Source organism: Oncorhynchus keta, unplaced genomic scaffold (assembly GCF_023373465.1).
Source record: "Oncorhynchus keta strain PuntledgeMale-10-30-2019 unplaced genomic scaffold, Oket_V2 Un_contig_14664_pilon_pilon, whole genome shotgun sequence".
Lineage (NCBI taxonomy): Eukaryota > Metazoa > Chordata > Actinopteri > Salmoniformes > Salmonidae > Oncorhynchus > Oncorhynchus keta.
Genome location: NW_026278872.1, coordinates 76,658 through 97,446, shown reverse-complemented (window position 1 = coordinate 97,446; position 20,789 = coordinate 76,658). Strand labels below are relative to the sequence as shown.

The following is a 20,789-nucleotide window of genomic DNA, read 5'->3' as shown; positions in this document are numbered from 1 at the left end:
CACACTTCTCCCAAAGCCAAACTTTAATTCTCAGAATCGCAGAACTCTCTCTCTCACACACACACACACACACACACACACACACACACACACACACACACACACACACACAACACAAGCAAACTAATGCAACCAATGTAACTCATTACCACACACACTCCACTTTCTCTTCCTCCTTTACCATAAATGTAAAGAATCATGCGTGAATTCCCTCTGAAAGATTCTCTGTGAGGTGGTTACTGGAGGAGGGTAAATAGAAACAGCTACAGTGTTGCCAGTAAGACCTCGTGCCTGTGACTTCAGCAGAAATCCAACCCAGATGCATGGCACGCTCCCTGCTCCGCTTCTCAGCAAGGAAAAAGGATCAGCAGACGAGGTTCAAATATACCTGCTGTTTAATGAGCTTGTGTTGACAATCTAAAGGCCCTATGATGATTGGCTGCTACTCTCCTAGATTATAAATATTCTCCTGTTACTGGTAACCCAAGTATCTCATATGGAGTGCTATTAGTGCCAACAGAAATTTAACTGAATTAAATGTTGATTAATTGTATGTTGTCACTTTATAGTCCCAGATACATCTAGGTGGGTTAGACGTAGTACTAGAGGGTTTGGTCCAGGTCTACAGTGTATCTCAATGTGTTTGGTCCAGGTCTATAGTATATCTCAATGGGTTTGGTCCAGGTCTACAGTATATCTCAATGGGTTTGGTCCAGGTCTACAGTATATCTCAATGGGTTTGGTCCAGGTCTACAGTGTATCTCAATGTGTTTGGTCCAGGTCTATAGTATATCTCAATGGGTTTGGTCCAGGTCTACAGTATATCTCAATGGGTTTGGTCCAGGTCTACAGTATATCTCAATGGGTTTGGTCCAGGTCTACAGTATATCTCAATGGGGTTGGTCCAGGTCTACAGTATATCTCAATGGGTTTGGTCCAGGTCTATAGTATATCTCAATGGGTTTGGTCCAGGTCTACAGTATATCTCAATGGGGTTGGTCCAGGTCTACAGTATATCTCAATGGGTTTTCCAGGTCCAGGTCTACAGTATATCTCAATGGGTTTGGTCCAGGTCTACAGTATATCTCAATGGGTTTGGTCCAGGTCTACAGTATATCTCAATGGGTTTGGTCCAGGTCTACAGTATATCTCAATGGTTTTGGTCCAGGTCTACAGTATATCTCAATGGGTTTGGTCCAGGTCTACAGTATATCTCAATGGGTTTGGTCCAGGTCTATAGTATATATCAATGGGTTTGGTCCAGGTCTATATCTCAATGGGTTTGGTCCAGGTCTACAGTATATATCAATGGGTTTGGTCCAGGTCTACAGTATATCTCAATGGGTTTGGTCCAGGTCTACAGTATATCTCAATGGGTTTGGTCCAGGTCTACAGTATATATCAATGGGTTTGGTCCAGGTCTACAGTATATATCAATGGGTTTGGTCCAGGTCTACAGTATATCTCAATGGGTTTGGTCCAGGTCTATAGTATATCTCAATGGGTTTGGTCCAGGTCTACAGTATATCTCAATGGGTTTGGTCCAGGTCTACAGTATATCTCAATGGGTTTGGTCCAGGTCTACAGTATATATCAATGGGTTTGGTCCAGGTCTACAGTATATCTCAATGGGTTTGGTCCAGGTCTACAGTATATATCAATGGGTTTGGTCCAGGTCTACAGTATATCTTAATGGGTTTGGTCCAGGTCTATATCTCAATGGGTTTGGTCCAGGTCTACAGTATATCTTAATGGGTTTGGTCCAGGTCTATAGTATATATCAATGGGTTTGGTCCAGGTCTACAGTATATCTTAATGGGTTTGGTCAGGTCTATATCTCAATGGGTTTGGTCCAGGTCTACAGTATATCTTAATGGGTTTGGTCCAGGTCTATAGTATATCTTATTGGGTTTGGTCCAGGTCTATAGTATATATCAATGGGTTTGGTCCAGTTCTACAGTATATATCAATGGGTTTGGTCCAGGTCTACAGTATATATCAATGGGTTTGGTCCAAGTCTACAGTATATCTCAATGGGTTTGTTCCAGGTCTACAGTATATATCAATGGGTTTGGTCCAGGTCTAAATCTCAATGGGTTTGGTCCAGGTCTATAGTATATATCAATGGGTTTGGTCCAGGTCTATAGTATATATCAATGGGTTTGGTCCAGGTCTACAGTATATCTCAATGGGTTTGGTCCAGGTCTATAGTATATCTCAATGGGTTTGGTCCAGGTCTACAGTATATCTCAATGGGTTTGGTCCAGGTCTATATCTCAATGGGTTTGGTCCAGGTCTATATCTCAATGGGTTTGGTCCAGGTCTATATCTCAATGGGTTTGGTCCAGGTCTATATATCAATGGGTTTGGTCCAGGTCTATAGTATATATCAATGGGTTTTGGTCCAGGTCTACAGTATATCTCAATGGGTTTGGTCCAGGTCTACAGTATATCTCAATGGGTTTGGTCCAGGTCTACAGTATATCTCAATGGGTTTGGTCCAGGTGTACAGTATATATCAATGGGTTTGGTCCAGGTCTACAGTATATCTCAATGGGTTTGGTCCAGGTCTACAGTATATATCAATGGGTTTGGACCAGGTCTATATCTCAATGGGTTTGGTCCAGGTCTATATCTCAATGGGTTTGGTCCAGGTCTATATCTCAATGGGTTTGGTCCAGGTCTATAGTATATATCAATGGGTTTGGTCCAGGTCTATATCTCAATGGGTTTGGTCCAGGTCTACAGTATATATCAATGGGTTTGGTCCAGGTCTATATCTCAATGGCTTTGGTCCAGGTCTATATCTCAATGGGTTTGGTCCAGGTCTATAGTATATATCAATGGGTTTGGTCCAGGTCTATATCTCAATGGGTTTGGTCCAGGTCTACAGTATATATCAATGGGTTTGGTCCAGGTCTATATCTCAATGGGTTTGGTCCAGGTCTATATCTCAATGGGTTTGTTCCAGGTCTATAGTATATATCAATGGGTTTGGTCCAGGTCTATATCTCAATGGGTTTTGGTTCAGGCTTGCGAATGTGTCTGATGTTGGTGCCGGGCTCAGAGGGTTTGAAGGGGGCCAGGGCTCCGTAGGGCTTGGGCAGGGGCAGGGTGTCCCCCCAGGGGGATGTAGGCGTGGGTCGGGCCTCGGCCGTGGTGTACACCCCACTAGGGAGCTGGGACCTCTCCTCCTCCTCCACCAGCTGTAACAGAGGAGAGAATCCAGGTCTTCAAATAGTATACTATATACTGGTATTTAACTCATGGTATACTGTACATCTAAAAGAGTATCTAGAAATGTACTGAGAGAACAGGTTCAATGTACTGAACATTGCAGATAGAAATACCATGAATAGAGCTGAAAAAGATTCCCCATTTGCTACATGTCAGAGAGGCACATCTATTTCTACATAACTTTTCTATCTGATTGCCAGACAGTCAAAGTGTTAAATGCAGTGTTAACTTATCAGTGTAGAAGTACAAAGTTCAGCATCAAGTTCAACATTTATGAATTCCTCCATGAATTATCCCTAATTCAAAGTCCTGTGGTAGAGGGTCATGGAGGGTGACTGACCCTGTCTTTCTCCTGCTGGTCGGCCTGCCTGCGCTGCTCATCCCTGAGGATGTGTTGCCACTCCTGCTCCAGGTCTTCAGAGGGGGGCAGACCCTGGTCCAGGCGCCGGTGGCAGGTGTCCAGGAACAGCTCCCTCTCCTTCAGCTCCTGACAGGGGTGGGATCAACACAACATGGAATGTCAGGAAGAGGAACATTATTAGGAGGATATTTGTGCTTGGGTAGATCGATGTAGGGAAAGAGGATGATGTCGTAAAAGTTGGAAATCCTTAGACTTGACCTTAGCCTGATCCCAGTTGGCTGCAGGGATCTACAGTATAATCCTTAGACTTGACCTTAGCCTGGTCCCAGTTGGTTACAGGGATCTACAATATAATCCTTAGACTTGACCTTAGCCTGATCCCAGTTGGTTACAGGGATCTACAGTATAATCCTTAGACTTGACCTTAGCCTGGTCCCAGTTGGTGACAGGGATCTACAGTATAATCCTTAGACTTGACCTTAGCCTGGTCCCAGTTGGTTACAGGGATCTACAATATAATCCTTAGACTTGACCTTAGCCTGATCCCAGTTGGTTACAGGGATCTACAATATAATCCTTAGACTTGACCTTAGCCTGATCCCAGTTGGTTACAGGGATCTACAGTATAATCCTTAGACTTGACCTTAGCCTGATCCCAGTTGGTTACAGGGATCTACAGTATAATCCTTAGATTTGACCTTAGCCTGGTCCCAGTTGGCTACAGGAATCTACAGTATAATCCTTAGACTTGACCTTAGCCTGATCCCAGTTGGTTACAGGGATCTACAGTATAATCCTTAGACTTGACCTTAGCCTGGTCCCAGTTGGTTACAGGGATCTACAGTATAATCCTTAGACTTGACCTTAGCCTGGTCCCAGTTGGTGACAGGGATCTACAGTATAATCCTTAGACTTGACCTTAGCCTGGTCCCAGTTGGTGACAGGGATCTACAGTCTGCGGATAAATCCTTAGACTTGACCTTGTTCCTGTCCCAGTTGGTTACAGGGATCTACAGTATAATCCTTAGACTTGACCTTAGCCTGGTCCCAGTTGGTGACAGGGATCTACAGTATAATCCTTAGACTTGACCTTAGCCTGGTCCCAGTTGGTGACAGGGATCCACAGTATAATCCTTAGACTTGACACTGCCTGGTCCCAGTTGGTTACAGGGATCTACAGAGAATGCTGTTCATAATCCTTAGACTTGACCTCCAGCCTGGTCCCAGTTGGTTACAGGGATCTACAGTATAATCCTTAGATTTGACCTTAGCCTGGTCCCAGTTGGTTACAGGGATCTACAGTATAATCCCTTAGACTTGACCTTAGCCTGTTCCCAGTTGGTTACAGGGATCTACAGTATAATCCTTAGACTTGACCTTAGCCTGGTCCCAGTTGGTTACAGGGATCTACAGTATAATCCTTAGACTTGACCTTAGCCTGGTCCCAGTTGGTTACAGGGATCTACAGTATAATCCTTAGATTTGACCTTAGCCTGGTCCCAGTTGGTTACAGGGATCTACAGACAAACTAATCCTTAGACTTGACCTTAGCCTGTTCCCAGTTGGTTACAGGGATCTACAGTATAATCCTTAGACATCCTGACCTTAGCCTGGTCCCAGTTGGTTACAGGGGATCTACAGTATGGGTCCACCAGACTAGGAAATGCTGGTCAATCTAAAATAGTCTCCTATTTACCTGGAAGGGTCATGGCGCTGGCAAGCGCATCAACAACTCAGACACCACAGCCATCATCCTCCTGGTTGACTCCTCCAGATACGGCCCTGCAACTGCATTCACCTGGGAGAGAGAGAGAGAGGGGGTTGGTTCAACACCAGACAGCCTGACAGACTGACAGATAGACAGATAGACAGATAGCAGCCAACTGACATGTTATTTGAAAAGACAGAGTTTCTCTAGTCGGGGGTAGTTGGGAACATGTAAATACTAGCCTGGTCTGAAACAATGTACTAGTCTGGTCTTACCTACAGTATTCATCTGGTCTGAACAGTACTATACTGGTCTGGAACAGTACTGCATCCTGGTCTGAACAGTACTAGCCTGGTCTGCCACAGTTTACTTTGGTCTGAACATACTAGTCATAGTACTATACCTGTCTGAACAGTACTGTATGCTGGTCTGAACAGTACTAGCCTTCAAAATCCTTATCTATTCTTTAACAGTACTGTGCCTAAGACAGTAGTTTTGGAATTGTTAGTTAGCCTTGTTGAACAGTACTTGTCTGGAACTAGAACAGTACTATTCTGGTCTGAACAGTGCTAACCTGGTATGAACAGTACTAGCCTGGTCTGAACAGTACTTAGCCTGGTCTGAACAGTACTAGCCTGGTCCCAGTTGGTGACAGGGACTACAGTATGGTCTGAACAGTACTAGCCTGGTCCCAGTTGGTTACAGTACTAGCCTAATCCTGACAGTACCTTAGCCTGGTCTGAACAGTACTAGTAAATCCTGACTGAACAGTACTAGTCTGGTCTGAACAGTACTAGCCTGGTCTGAACAGTACTAGCCTGGTCTGAACAGTACCTAGCCTGGTCTGAACAGTACTAGCCTGTATAACAGTACTAGCCTGGTCTGAACAGGGACTAGTATAATCCTGAACAGTACCTAGCCTGGTCCCAGTTGGTGACAGGGATCTACAGTATAAACAGTTGACCTTAGCCTGGTCCCAGTTGTACTAGCCTGGATCTGAACAGTACTAGCCTTAGACTTGACGGGCTACATTCATTTCATCCCTGCCTCCACCAGACTACAAATGCTGTAATCTAAAATACTCAGACACCTGCAGTCACCTGGCAATAGTGCATTAAACTAATCCTCCAGATCAATCTAACATCCTCTAGATCAAACTAATATCTAACATCCTCCAGATAAACTGATATCTAACATCCTCCAGATCAAACTGACATATCTAACATCCTCCAGATAAACTAATATCTAACATCCTCCAGATCAAACAGTATCTAACATCCTGGTCCAGATAAACTAATATCTAACATCCTCTAGATCAACATCCTCTAGAACAACTAGCTGGTCTAACATCCTCCAGATAAACATTATCTAACATCTGGTCAGACAAACTAATATCTAAACAGTCCTCCAGATAAACTAATATCTAACATCCTCCAGATAAACTGATATCTAACATCCTCCAGATAAACTAGCCTGGTCTAACATCCTCCTGATAAACTAATATCTAACAATCCTCCAGATACAACTAGATATCTAACATCCTCCAGATCAACTAGCCTATCTAACATCCTCCAGATCAACAATATCTAACATGGTCTAGATCAAACTAGTATCTGAACATCCTCCAGATAAACTAATGGTCTAACATCCTCCAGATAAACTAATATCTAACATCCCTCCAGATAAACTAATATCTGAACATCCTCCAGATAAACTAACATCCTCCAGATAAACTGATATCTAACATCCTCCAGATAAACTAATATCTAAAATCCTCCAGATAAACTGATATCTAACATCCTCCAGATAAACTAATATCTAACATCCTCCAGATAAACCGATATCTAACATCCTCCAGATAAACTAATATCTAACATCCTCCAGATAAACTAACATCCTCCAGATAAACAGATATCTAACATCCTCCAGATAAACTAATATCTAACATCCTCCAGATAAACTAATATCTAACATCCTCCAGATAAACTGATATCTAACATCCTCCAGATAAACTGATATCTAACATCCTCTAGATAAACTAATATCTAACATCCTCCAGATAAACTAATATATAACATCCTCCAGATAAACTGATATCTAACATCCTCCAGATAAACTAATATCTAACATCCTCCAGATAAACTAATATCTAACATCCTCCAGATAAACTAATATCTAACATCCTCCAGATAAACTGATATCTAACATCCTCCAGATAAACTAATATATAACATCCTCCAGATAAACTAATATCTAACATCCTCCAGATAAACTAATATCTGACATCCTCCAGATCAAACTAATATCTGACATCCTCCAGATCAAACTAATATCTAACATCCTCCAGATAAACTGATATCTAACATCCTCCAGATAAACTAATATCTAACATCCTCTAGATCAAACTAATATCTAACATCCTCCAGATAAACTAATATCTAACATCCTCCAGATTAACTGATATATAACATCCTCCAGATAAACTGATATATAACATCCTCCAGATAAACTGATATCTAACATCCTCCAGATAAACTAATATCTAACATCCTCCAGATAAACTGATATCTAACATCCTCCAGATCAACTAATATCTAACATCCTCCAGATAAACTGATATCTAACATCCTCCAGATAAACTAATATCTAACATCCTCCAGATCAAACTAATATCTAACATCCTCCAGATCAAACTAATATCTAACATCCTCCAGATCAAACTAATATCTAACATCCTCCAGATCAAATTAATATCTAACATCCTCCAGATAGACTGATATCTAACATCCTCCAGATAAACAGCCAATGAGCCATGTAACATGGCTCATTGGCTGTGAGTGTGTTAGGGAGCTTGTGTCTTTGTGAGGCTGTGTGTGTAGATGCTCATTGACTCATTGAGATAACTAACAGTCTTGGCCTGGTGGGCAGGTGATACTTCATCCAGGAGACACTGGGCTGGGCCCTGCAGGGAGCCGGTGAGGAGGGCAGTCAGTCTGCTAGGCTGCACCCAGGCACATGGGGCCACCACGCTCCAAGATCCTCTACCCCGACTGTGAGTGTGTGAATGGATGAAACTTGGCAGTGATGCCTTCTTGGCTGCTTCCTTTGTGTGTGTGTGTGTGTGTGTGTGTGTGTGTGTGTGTGTGTGTGTGTGTGTGTGTGTGTGTGTGTGTGTGTGTGTGTGTACCTTCTGGCTAGCTGCAGTGTGTCCTGCTTGCCGTTCTCGGCCTTCGCTCTTATTCGCTGAGAGATCCGGGTCACCTGCTCAAACACCAAGTCCTTCTCCAGGAGCAGCTCTTCCCGCTCCGCCAAGCCAACCTCCAGCTGAACACACACACACACACACACACACACACACACACACACACACACACACACACACACACACACACACACACACACACACACACACACACACACACACACACACACACACACACACACACACACACACACACACACACACACACACACTAACATGAGACAGCTTCAACCTCAATCAATTATAACGACAGGATATGATTAATTGGTGGTAATCTTGATTGATGACTTCACCTTCCCTCAAGAAAAGGGGCATAGTTTGTGTTCCTAGTCTCCTTCAGATACACTGACCGTTTAGACTCAGACCTTCCCACTGTTCTGAAATCTGCCTGCAGGACTGTAAAGCAGCTTCAGTACTGTAGGCTTTACCTGTTCTATCTTCTGGATGAGTTCAACAGGAGATGGGTCGTTCCCTCCAGCTCTCTGGCCCTGTTCTCCTGTCCTGGATCCTCCAAGGCCTTCTCTAGCTCCAACATACGCTCCTTACACTCTGACAGCTACAGGACAGGACAGGAGAGGGAAGAGAGGAGACAGAAGAGAGGAGAAGAGAGGAGAAGAGAAGAGAGGAGAAGAATAGAGGAGAAGAGAAGAAAGGAGAGGAGACAGAAGAGAGGAGAAGAGAGGAGAAGAGAGGAGAAGAATAGAGGAGAAGAGAAGAAAGGAGAGGAGAAAGGAGAGGAGACAGAAGAGAGGAGAAGAGAAGAGAGGGAAGAGAGGAGACAGAAGAGAGGAGAAGAGAAGAGAGGAGAAGAGAGGAGAAGAATAGAGGAGAAGAGAGGAGACAGAAGAGAGGAGAAGAGAAGAGAGGAGAAGAGAAGAGAGGAGAAGAATAGAGGAGAAGAGAAGAGAGGAGAAGAGAGAGAGGAGAAGAATAGAAAGAGAGGAGAGAGAAGAAAGGAGAGGAGAAAGGAGAGGAGAAAGGAGAGGAGAAAAGAAGGGAGAAGTCGACTTTTATTATCCATGAGGATATTCAGAGACCATTGGAGGCTGCTGAGGGGAGGACGGCTCATAATAATGATTGGAACGGAGCGAATGGAATGTTATCAAACACTTGGAAACCATGGAAACCATGTGTCTGATGTATTTGATACCATTCCACTAATTCCGGTCCAGCCATTACCACGAGCCTGTCCTCCCCAATTAAGGTGCCACCAACCTCCTGTGTCAGAGACCAACTCAACCTCACAATCATCTGAATTGTGTTGGGATGATGTGTTAGACAACACCATGATAGAAGTCATTATGGTTTGTTTCAGCATGACGAGCAGCTTAACAGATACACTAGGCTTCCTTTCCTGGTAACCATTACATCAAGTAGCATTCATAGGGTTTGTTTCTGCATGATTTGCAAGTTATTATGAGTTGCAGGTTAATAACATGTAGTTTCCTATCCTGGTAACCATTATATAATTTCTCATTATTCACAGAATTACTGTAACTCAGCTGTTGACCCCAGAATGGAGATTTGGGATGTGCACATCTTTCACACAGCCATGGTTTCTACACGTGCATGGAGCTCCACGTCACGCCACGGTATGAATGAACCCGTCGGGAGACACATCACCACCCTCTCCTTCTGCGTGTGTGATGCACATTCTCTTCCAGCTGAAGCTGCCTAATGAAGCAGAGCTGATCGGGAGGAGAAGAGGTCACCAGACAGGAAGAGAAAAGAAGCTCCGTTACGTCTTCTGCCTTTAATGAAGGAGGGATGATCCTAGCAGGTCTGTGACAGGACGAGCGTAGCTGCATTAGTCCTGTTTAACACCATACATCTCATATGATCACGGAGTCCAGTGGAAGTAAGCACGCCAGAGACAGTCTCACACTTTCTCTGTCTCCGGTGTCTTCGTGTCATGTGATGTAATGTGTACGTGTTCTAAGGAACATCCTCCATGGACTCTAACAACGGAATGAGACTTTCAAATGCCTCTGCTGTTCATAATCAAACTCTGATGGACTAAAAGACGACTGTACTGTAGACTGAGACCACCCTTGGAGAGAGGCCGAGAGGAAAGAGAGAGACAGAGAAAAAGAGGGAGAGAGCGTGCGAGAGAGAGAGAGAGAACAAGAGAATGTGAGAGTGAGAGATTGGATCTGAGACCTTCATTACATTAGAGGCTGATGATTTACTATGTGATTTAATCACTCTGCACACCACCCTCACATCACTCACATCAGTCAGAGAGAGAAACAGAGCTGCATGCTGAGGCCCATACTGGAGGACGTCACTGTCTCACTGCCTGACTGGCTGGTTGGTTACTGTCTCACTGCCTGACTGGCTGGTTGGTTAACTGTCTCACTGCCTGACTGGCTGGTTAACTGTCTCACTGCCTGACTGGCTGGTTAACTGTCTCACTGCCTGACTGGCTGGTTAACTGTCTCACTGCCTGACTGGCTGGTTGGTTAACTGTCTCACTGCCTGACTGACTGGTTGGTTAACTGTCTCACTGCCTGACTGGCTGGTTGGTTAACTGTCTCACTGCCTGACTGGCTGGTTGGTTAACTGTCTCACTGCCTGACTGGCTGGTTAACTGTCTCACTGCCTGACTTGGTTAACTGTCTCACTGCCTGACTGGCTGGTTAACTGACTGTCTGGTTGGTTAACTGTCTCACTGCCTGACTGTCTGGTTGGTTAACTGTCTCACTGCCTGACTGGCTGGTTGGTTAACTGTCTCACTGCCTGACTGGCTGGTTGGTTAACTGTCTCACTGCCTGACTGACTGTCTGGTTGGTTAACTGTCTCACTGCCTGACTGACTGTCTGGTTGGTTAACTGTCTCACTGCCTGACTGGCTGGTTGGTTAACTGTTTCACTGCCTGACTGACTGTCTGGTTGGTTAACTGTCTCACTGCCTGACTGACTGTCTGGTTGGTTAACCGTTCAGGGCCTGACTGATTGTCTGGTTGGTTAACTGTCTCACTGCCTGACTGACTGTCTGGTTGGCTAACCGTCTCACTCACTGCCTGACTGACTCTGTACTGTTAAACCCCCACTCCTCAGAGCACTGATAAACCAGGGTAGGTCTGTACTGTAAAACCCCAACTCCCTCAGAGCACTGATAAACCAGGGTAGGTCTGTACTGTAAAACCCCACGCCCTCAGAGCACTGATAAACCAGGGCATCTCTGTACTGTAAAACCCCCACGCCCTCAGAGCACTGATAAACCAGGGCATTTCTGTACTGTAAAACCCCCACGCCCTCAGAGCACTGATAAACCAGGGCATCTCTGTACTGTAAAACCCCACGCCCTCAGAGCACTGATAAACCAGGGCATCTCTGTACTGTAAAACCCCAGTCCCTCAGAGCACTGATAAACCAGGGCATCTCTGTACTGTAAAACCCCCACGCCCTCAGAGCACTGACAAACCAGGGCATCTCTGTACTGTAAAACCCCACGCCCTCAGAGCACTGATAAACCAGGGCATCTCTGTACTGTAAAACCCCCACGCCCTCAGAGCACTGATAAACCAGGGCATCTCTGTACTGTAAAACCCCACGCCCTCAGAGCACTGATAAACCAGGGCATCTCTGTACTGTAAAACCCCCACGCCCTCAGAGCACTGATAAACCAGGGCATCTCTGTACTGTAAAACCCCCACGCCCTCAGAGCACTGATAAACCAGGGCATCTCTGTACTGTAAAACCCCCACGCCCTCAGAGCACTGATAAACCAGGGCATCTCTGTACTGTAAAACCCCCCACGCCCTCAGAGCACTGATAAACCAGGGCATCTCTGTACTGTAAAAACCCCCACGCCTCAGAGCACTGATAAACCAGGGCATCTCTGTACTGTAAAACCCCACGCCCTCAGAGCACTGATAAACCAGGGCATCTCTGTACTGTAAAACCCCCACGCCCTCAGAGCACTGATAAACCAGGGCATCTCTGTACTGTAAAACCCCCACGCCCTCAGAGCACTGATAAACCAGGGCATCTCTGTACTGTAAAACCCCCACGCCCTCAGAGCACTGATAAACCAGGGCATCTCTGTACTGTAAAACCCCACGCCCTCAGAGCACTGATAAACCAGGGCATCTCTGTACTGTAAAACCCCACGCCCTCAGAGCACTGATAAACCAGGGCATCTCTGTACTGTAAAACCCCCACGCCCTCAGAGCACTGATAAACCAGGGCATCTCTGTACTGTAAAACCCCCACGCCCTCAGAGCACTGATAAACCAGGGCATCTCTGTACTGTAAAACCCCCACGCCCTCAGAGCACTGATAAACCAGGGCATCTCTGTACTGTAAAACCCCACGCCCTCAGAGCACTGATAAACCAGGGCATCTCTGTACTGTAAAACCCCACGCCCTCAGAGCACTGATAAACCAGGGCATCTCTGTACTGTAAAACCCCCACGCCCTCAGAGCACTGATAAACCAGGGCATCTCTGTACTGTAAAACCCCACGCCCTCAGAGCACTGATAAACCAGGGCATCTCTGTACTGTAAAACCCCCACGCCCTCAGAGCACTGATAAACCAGGGCATCTCTGTACTGTAAAACCCCCACGCCCTCAGAGCACTGATAAACCAGGGCATCTCTGTACTGTAAAACCCCCACGCCCTCAGAGCACTGATAAACCAGGGCATCTCTGTACTGTAAAACCCCCACGCCCTCAGAGCACTGATAAACCAGGGCATCTCTGTACTGTAAAACCCCCACGCCCTCAGAGCACTGATAAACCAGGGCATCTCTGTACTGTAAAACCCCCACTCCCTCAGAGCACTGATAAACCAGGGCATCTCTGTACTGTAAAACCCCACGCCCTCAGAGCACTGATAAACCAGGGCATCTCTGTACTGTAAAACCCCCACTCCCTCAGAGCACTGATAAACCAGGGCATCTCTGTACTGTAAAACCCCCCACGCCCTCAGAGCACTGATAAACCAGGGCATCTCTGTACTGTAAAACCCCACTCCCTCAGAGCACTGATAAACCAGGGCATCTCTGTACTGTAAAACCCCCACGCCCTCAGAGCACTGATAAACCAGGGCATCTCTGTACTGTAAAACCCCACGCCCTCAGAGCACTGATAAACCAGGGCATCTCTGTACTGTAAAACCCCCACGCCCTCAGAGCACTGATAAACCAGGGCATCTCTGTACTGTAAAACCCCCACGCCCTCAGAGCACTGATAAACCAGGGCACCTCTGTACTGTAAAACCCCCAGTCCCTCAGAGCACTGATAAACCAGGGCATCTCTGTACTGTAAAACCCCACGCCCTCAGAGCACTGATAAACCAGGGCACCTCTGTACTGTAAAACCCCCACGCCCTCAGAGCACTGATAAACCAGGGCATCTCTGTACTGTAAAACCCCCACGCCCTCAGAGCACTGATAAACCAGGGCACCTCTGTACTGTAAAACCCCACGCCCTCAGAGCACTGATAAACCAGGGCATCTCTGTACTGTAAAACCCCCACGCCCTCAGAGCACTGATAAACCAGGGCATCTCTGTACTGTAAAACCCCACGCCCTCAGAGCACTGATAAACCAGGGCATCTCTGTACTGTAAAACCCCCACGCCCTCAGAGCACTGATAAACCAGGGCATCTCTGTACTGTAAAACCCCCACGCCCTCAGAGCACTGATAAACCAGGGCATCTCTGTACTGTAAAACCCCACTCCTCAGAGCACTGATAAACCAGGGCATCTCTGTACTGTAAAACCCCCACGCCCTCAGAGCACTGATAAACCAGGGCATCTCTGTACTGTAAAAACCCCACGCCCTCAGAGCACTGATAAACCAGGGCATCTCTGTACTGTAAAACCCCCACGCCCTCAGAGCACTGATAAACCAGGGCATCTCTGTACTGTAAAACCCCCACGCCCTCAGAGCACTGATAAACCAGGGCATCTCTGTACTGTAAAACCCCCACGCCCTCAGAGCACTGATAAACCAGGGTATCTCTGTACTGTAAAACCCCACAGAGCACTGATAAACCAGGGCATCTCTGTACTGTAAAACCCCCAGGCCCTCAGAGCACTGATAAACCAGGGCATCTCTGTACTGTAAAACCCCACGCCCTCAGAGCACTGATAAACCAGGGCATCTCTGTACTGTAAAACCCCACGCCCTCAGAGCACTGATAAACCAGGGCATCTCTGTACTGTAAAACCCCACGCCCTCAGAGCACTGATAAACCAGGGCATCTCTGTACTGTAAAACCCCACGCCCTCAGAGCACTGATAAACCAGGGCATCTCTGTACTGTAAAACCCCACTCCCTCAGAGCACTGATAAACCAGGGCATCTCTGTACTGTAAAACCCCACGCCCTCAGAGCACTGATAAACCAGGGCATCTCTGTACTGTAAAACCCCCACGCCCTCAGAGCACTGATAAACCAGGGCATCTCTGTACTGTAAAACCCCACGCCCTCAGAGCACTGATAAACCAGGGCATCTCTGTACTGTAAAACCCCCACGCCCTCAGAGCACTGATAAACCAGGGCATCTCTGTACTGTAAAACCCCACGCCCTCAGAGCACTGATAAACCAGGGCATCTCTGTACTGTAAAACCCCACGCCCTCAGAGCACTGATAAACCAGGGCATCTCTGTACTGTAAAACCCCCACGCCCTCAGAGCACTGATAAACCAGGGCATCTCTGTACTGTAAAACCCCCACGCCCTCAGAGCACTGATAAACCAGGGCATCTCTGTACTGTAAAACCCCCACGCCCTCAGAGCACTGATAAACCAGGGCATCTCTGTACTGTAAAACCCCCACGCCCTCAGAGCACTGATAAACCAGGGCATCTCTGTACTGTAAAACCCCCACGCCCTCAGAGCACTGATAAACCAGGGCATCTCTGTACTGTAAAACCCCAGTCCCTCAGAGCACTGATAAACCAGGGCATCTCTGTACTGTAAAACCCCCACGCCCTCAGAGCACTGATAAACCAGGGCATCTCTGTACTGTAAAACCCCCAGGCCCTCAGAGCACTGATAAACCAGGGCATCTCTGTACTGTAAAACCCCCACGCCCTCAGAGCACTGATAAACCAGGGCATCTCTGTACTGTAAAACCCCCACGCCTGTAAAAAAGTTGAATTGTTTATTTGGAAGCGATTAAAGATTGCTTCTGGCTTGGGTCAAGGAAAGCTATCCAGAGTGTATATTGAATTTCACACACAAACTTTTATATTTTATACTGTGTGATCTTAAGTGCATTCTAACAACAGACACATTCCCCTCTGAAGTGTAAACAGCCTGAGAATAAGATACATCTGTTTCACAGTAACACATTGTTGTTTAATGTGATCACATCATGGTGGATTGTGAACGCTGTTTACTTCCTCTCTGCCAACACCACAATCCCCCTGACTGGCTAAATCACACAGTCTCCCTGACTGTCTAAAACACACAGTCTCCCCTGACTGGCTAAAACACACAGTCTCCCTGACTGTCTAAAACACAGTCTCCCTGACTGTCTAAATCACACAGTCTCCCTGACTGTCTAAATCACACAGTCTCCCTGACTGTCTAAAACACACAGTCTCCCTGACTGTCTAAATCACACAGTCTCCCCTGACTGTCTAAAACACACAGTCTCCCCTGACTGTCTAAAACACACAGTCTCCCTGACTGTCTAAAACACACAGTCTCCCTGACTGTCTAAATCACACAGTCTCCCTGACTGTCTAAAACACACAGTCTCCCCTGACTGGCTAAATCACACAGTCTCCCTGACTGTCTAAAACACACAGTCTCCCTGACTGTCTAAATCACACAGTCTCCCTGACTGTCTAAAACACAGTCTCCCTGACTGGCTAAATCACACAGTCTCCCTGACTGTCTAAATCACACAGTCTCCCCCTGACTGTCTAAATCACACAGTCTCCCTGACTGTCTAAATCACACAGTCTCCCTGACTGTCTAAATCACACAGTCTCCCCTGACTGTCTAAAACACAGTCTCCCCTGACTGTCTAAAACACAGTCTCCCCCTGACTGTCTAAATCACACAGTCTCCCCTGACTGTCTAAAACACAGTCTCCCCTGACTGTCTAAAACACAGTCTCCCCCTGACTGTCTAAATCACACAGTCTCCCCTGACTGTCTAAAACACAGTCTCCCCTGACTGTCTAAATCACACAGTCTCCCTGACTGTCTAAATCACACAGTCTCCCCTGACTGGCTAAATCACACAGTCTCCCTGACTGGCTAAATCACACAGTCTCCCCTGACTGGCTAAATCACACAGTCTCCCCTGACTGTCTAAATCACACAGTCTCCCCTGACTGTCTAAATCACACAGTCTCCCCTGACTGTCTAAATCACACAGTCTCCCCTGACTGTCTAAAACACAGTCTCCCCTGACTGTCTAAATCACACAGTCTCCCCCTGACTGTCTAAATCACACAGTCTCCCCCTGACTGTCTAAATCACAGTCTCCCTGACTGTCTAAATCACACAGTCTCCCCTGACTGTCTAAATCACACAGTCTCCCTGACTGTCTAAATCACACAGTCTCCCTGACTGTCTAAATCACACAGTCTCCCCTGACTGTCTAAATCACACAGTCTCCCTGACTGTCTAAATCACACAGTCTCCCTGACTGTCTAAATCACACAGTCTCCCCTGACTGTCTAAATCACACAGTCTCCCTGACTGTCTAAATCACACAGTCTCCCTGACTGTCTAAAACACAGTCTCCCTGACTGTCTAAATCACACAGTCTCCCCTGACTGTCTAAATCACACAGTCTCCCTGACTGAAATCAGTCTCCCCCTGACTGTCTAAATCACACAGTCTCCCCTGACTGTCTAAATCACACAGTCTCCCCCTGACTGTCTAAATCACACAGTCTCCCCTGACTGTCTAAATCACACAGTCTCCCCTGACTGTCTAAATCACACAGTCTCCCCTGACTGTCTAAATCACACAGTCTCCCCTGACTGTCTAAAACACACAGTCTCCCCTGACTGTCTAAATCACACAGTCTCCCCTGACTGTCTAAAACACACAGTCTCCCCTGACTGTCTAAATCACACAGTCTCCCTGACTGTCTAAAACACACAGTCTCCCCTGACTGTCTAAATCACACAGTCTCCCTGACTGTCTAAATCACACAGTCTCCCCTGACTGTCTAAATCACACAGTCTCCCCTGACTGTCTAAAACACACAGTCTCCCCTGACTGTCTAAATCACACAGTCTCCCCCTGACTGTCTAAAACACAGTCTCCCCCTGACTGGCTAAATCACACAGTCTCCCCTGACTGTCTAAATCACACAGTCTCCCCCTGACTGTCTAAATCACACAGTCTCCCTGACTGTCTAAATCACACAGTCTCCCTGACTGTCTAAATCACACAGTCTCCCCTGACTGTCTAAAACACAGTCTCCCCTGACTGTCTAAAACACAGTCTCCCCCTGACTGTCTAAATCACACAGTCTCCCCTGACTGTCTAAAACACAGTCTCCCCTGACTGTCTAAAACACAGTCTCCCCTGACTGTCTAAATCACACAGTCTCCACCTGACTGTCTAAAACACAGTCTCCCTGACTGTCTAAATCACACAGTCTCCCTGACTGTCTAAATCACACAGTCTCCCCTGACTGGCTAAATCACACAGTCTCCCCCTGACTGGCTAAATCACACAGTCTCCCTGACTGGCTAAATCACACAGTCTCCCTGACTGTCTAAATCACACAGTCTCCCCTGACTGCCTAAATCACACAGTCTCCCTGACTGTCTAATCACACAGTCTTCCCTGACTGTCTAAAACACAGTCTCCCCTGACTGTCTAAATCACACAGTCTCCCTGACTGTCTAAATCACAAAGTCTCCCCTGACTGTCTAAATCACACAGTCTCCCCTTGACTGTCTAAATCACAGTCTCCCCCTGACTGTCTAAATCACACAGTCTCCCCTGACTGTCTAAATCACACAATCTCCCCTGACTGTCTAAATCACACAGTCTCCCCCTGACTGTCTAAATCACACAGTCTCCCCTGACTGTCTAAATCACACAGTCTCCCCTGACTGTCTAAATCACACAGTCTCCCCCTAACTGTCTAAATCACACAGTCTCCCCTGACTGTCTAAATCACACAGTCTCCCCTGACTGTCTAAAACACAGTCTCCCCTGACTGTCTAAATCACACAGTCTCCCCTGACTGTCTAAATCACACAGTCTCCCCTTGACTGCCTAAATCAGTCTCCCCCTGACTGTCTAAATCACACAGTCTCCCCTGACTGACTAAATCACACAATCCCCCTGACTGTCTAAATCACACAGTCTCCCCCTGACTGTCTAAATCACACAGTCTCCCCCTGACTGTCTAAATCACACAGTCTCCCCCTAACTGTCTAAAACACACAGTCTCCTATGACTGTCTAAATCCCCCTGACTGTCTAAATCACACAGTCTCCCCTGACTGTCTAAATCACACAGTCTCCCCCTGACTGTCTAAACCACATATCCAACAGCACAGCTGAGGAACAGAGGGGTGGATGGATGGATGGATGGATGAATGGCTTGACTGATTTTTGGATGGAAGGCAACAGAATAGGACAAAACTATGGTAGAATTTCCCACTGTCAGAAAGCAGCTGAGCGGGGATTGGAGAGTTGAGGAGTCTGCCCCCAATGCCACCCCCTCTCCAGTGGGCACTGAGAGCCCTGTGAGACTTGGCCCAATTCCACCCATCCTCTCAGTGGGCACTGAGAGCCCTGTGAGACTTGGCCCAATTCCACCCATACTCTCCAGTGGGCACTGAGAGCCCTGTGAGACTTGGTCCCAATTCCACCCATACTCTCCAGTGGGCACTGAGAGCCCTGTGAGACTTGGTCCCAATTCCACCCATCCTCTCCAGTGGGCACTGAGAGCCCTGTTAGACTTGGCGCCATAAGAAGCCATTGTCCCTTAGTTATTGGGGCCAGGTTCCAGAATCCAGACAGAGACATTGGGGCCATCAGGGGACATCCACTGCCTGTTGGTCATTATGGATGGATTCCAGTAAAGAGCAGTGAGTGGGCCAATGCCACCTCAACCCAGGCCTCAACCCGTCAGCTTCGGCCCCAATGCCACCCCAACGCAGGCCTCAACCCTCAAACCTCAGCTCCGGCCCCGGCTCCAATGCCACCCCAACCCAGGCCTAAACCCGTCAGCTTCGGCCCCAATGCCACCCCAACGCAGGCCTCAACCCTCAAACCTCAGCTCCGGCCCCGGCTCCAATGCCACCCCAAACCAGGCCTCAACCCTCAGCTCCGGCCCCGGCTCCAATGCTGGCCTGTCTGGCTTGTAGACAGAGAGAGGAATGTCTCTATAAAAGTGCCAGGTTATGAAATGACAAAGGTCACCTATTCAGCCGAGGAACAACCGAGGCACGGAATCCTAGAACAGTTCTGAATTCATTCACTCTTAGTAAAAAGCTAACTACAGTAACTAGGAGCAATGGGTGAGGTCAGGAAATGAAAGCTCAAATAGCACCTGTCTGATGAGGCAACAGAGGCTGTCTCTCTCAGACTTAGCCTTTGTGACAGTGTTTGGGTTATATGATCAGTTACATTGGCACTGTAGCTAATGAGCCTCCTCTCTAACCCAGTGGTATTCAAAGTCAGGGTTGCAACCCCTAGTGGGGTCATGGAGGAACTGCAGTGGGGTCTCCCCCAAAAAAATATATATACAGATTATTGTTATACGTTTTGAATTTTTTATTTATTTATTGAGTAAAAGTATTTATTGCTTTCTTTTCACTTTGATAAGAAAATGCAATGAATTTAAGGTTATTTGTTGATATAAAAATCTAAATGTACAGATTTTAGGGTTTAAGATTTGGCCTTGGATGGAGTCACGAGAAATTCTGGCTGAAAATGGGATCCCGCTGAATGTTTTTAACAGCATTGCTCTAACCCTTTGAGCACTGAACATCAGAGGAGGATGGTGAAGGGAGGACGGCTCATAATAATGCCTGGAATGGAAGGATGAAATGGTATTACACACAAGGAAACCATGGAAACCATGTGTTTAATCCGTTCAGCCAATCCTCTGATTTGGAGTGCCACCAGCCACCACTGCTGAGCTATTGAATCCATTAAAGATATGCTCCGGAACTTAGGTGACTAGTAAATATTTTTTAAACCTCCCGCTTTGGGCCAGATGTGTCAATATGTAGTTCATACATGCACAATCTATGAGCAGATTACTCTCT

At 46.6% G+C, this 20,789-nt stretch overlaps 1 protein-coding gene across 1 annotated transcript in view; it reads right to left on the bottom strand.

Annotated features, from left to right (window-relative positions):
* Positions 1-3,003: 3,003 nt before the first annotated feature.
* The window catches only part of LOC118380377 (coiled-coil domain-containing protein 146-like), a 93,885-nt gene continuing 76,099 nt past the window's right edge, over positions 3,004-20,789 (bottom strand). The window contains 6 exon segments of the mRNA XM_052501898.1: positions 3,004-3,206; positions 3,578-3,724; positions 8,215-8,356; positions 8,494-8,630; positions 8,997-9,043; positions 9,046-9,124. Coding sequence (XP_052357858.1) covers positions 3,006-3,206; positions 3,578-3,724; positions 8,215-8,356; positions 8,494-8,630; positions 8,997-9,043; positions 9,046-9,124 — 753 coding nt within the window. The 3' untranslated portion in view covers positions 3,004-3,005.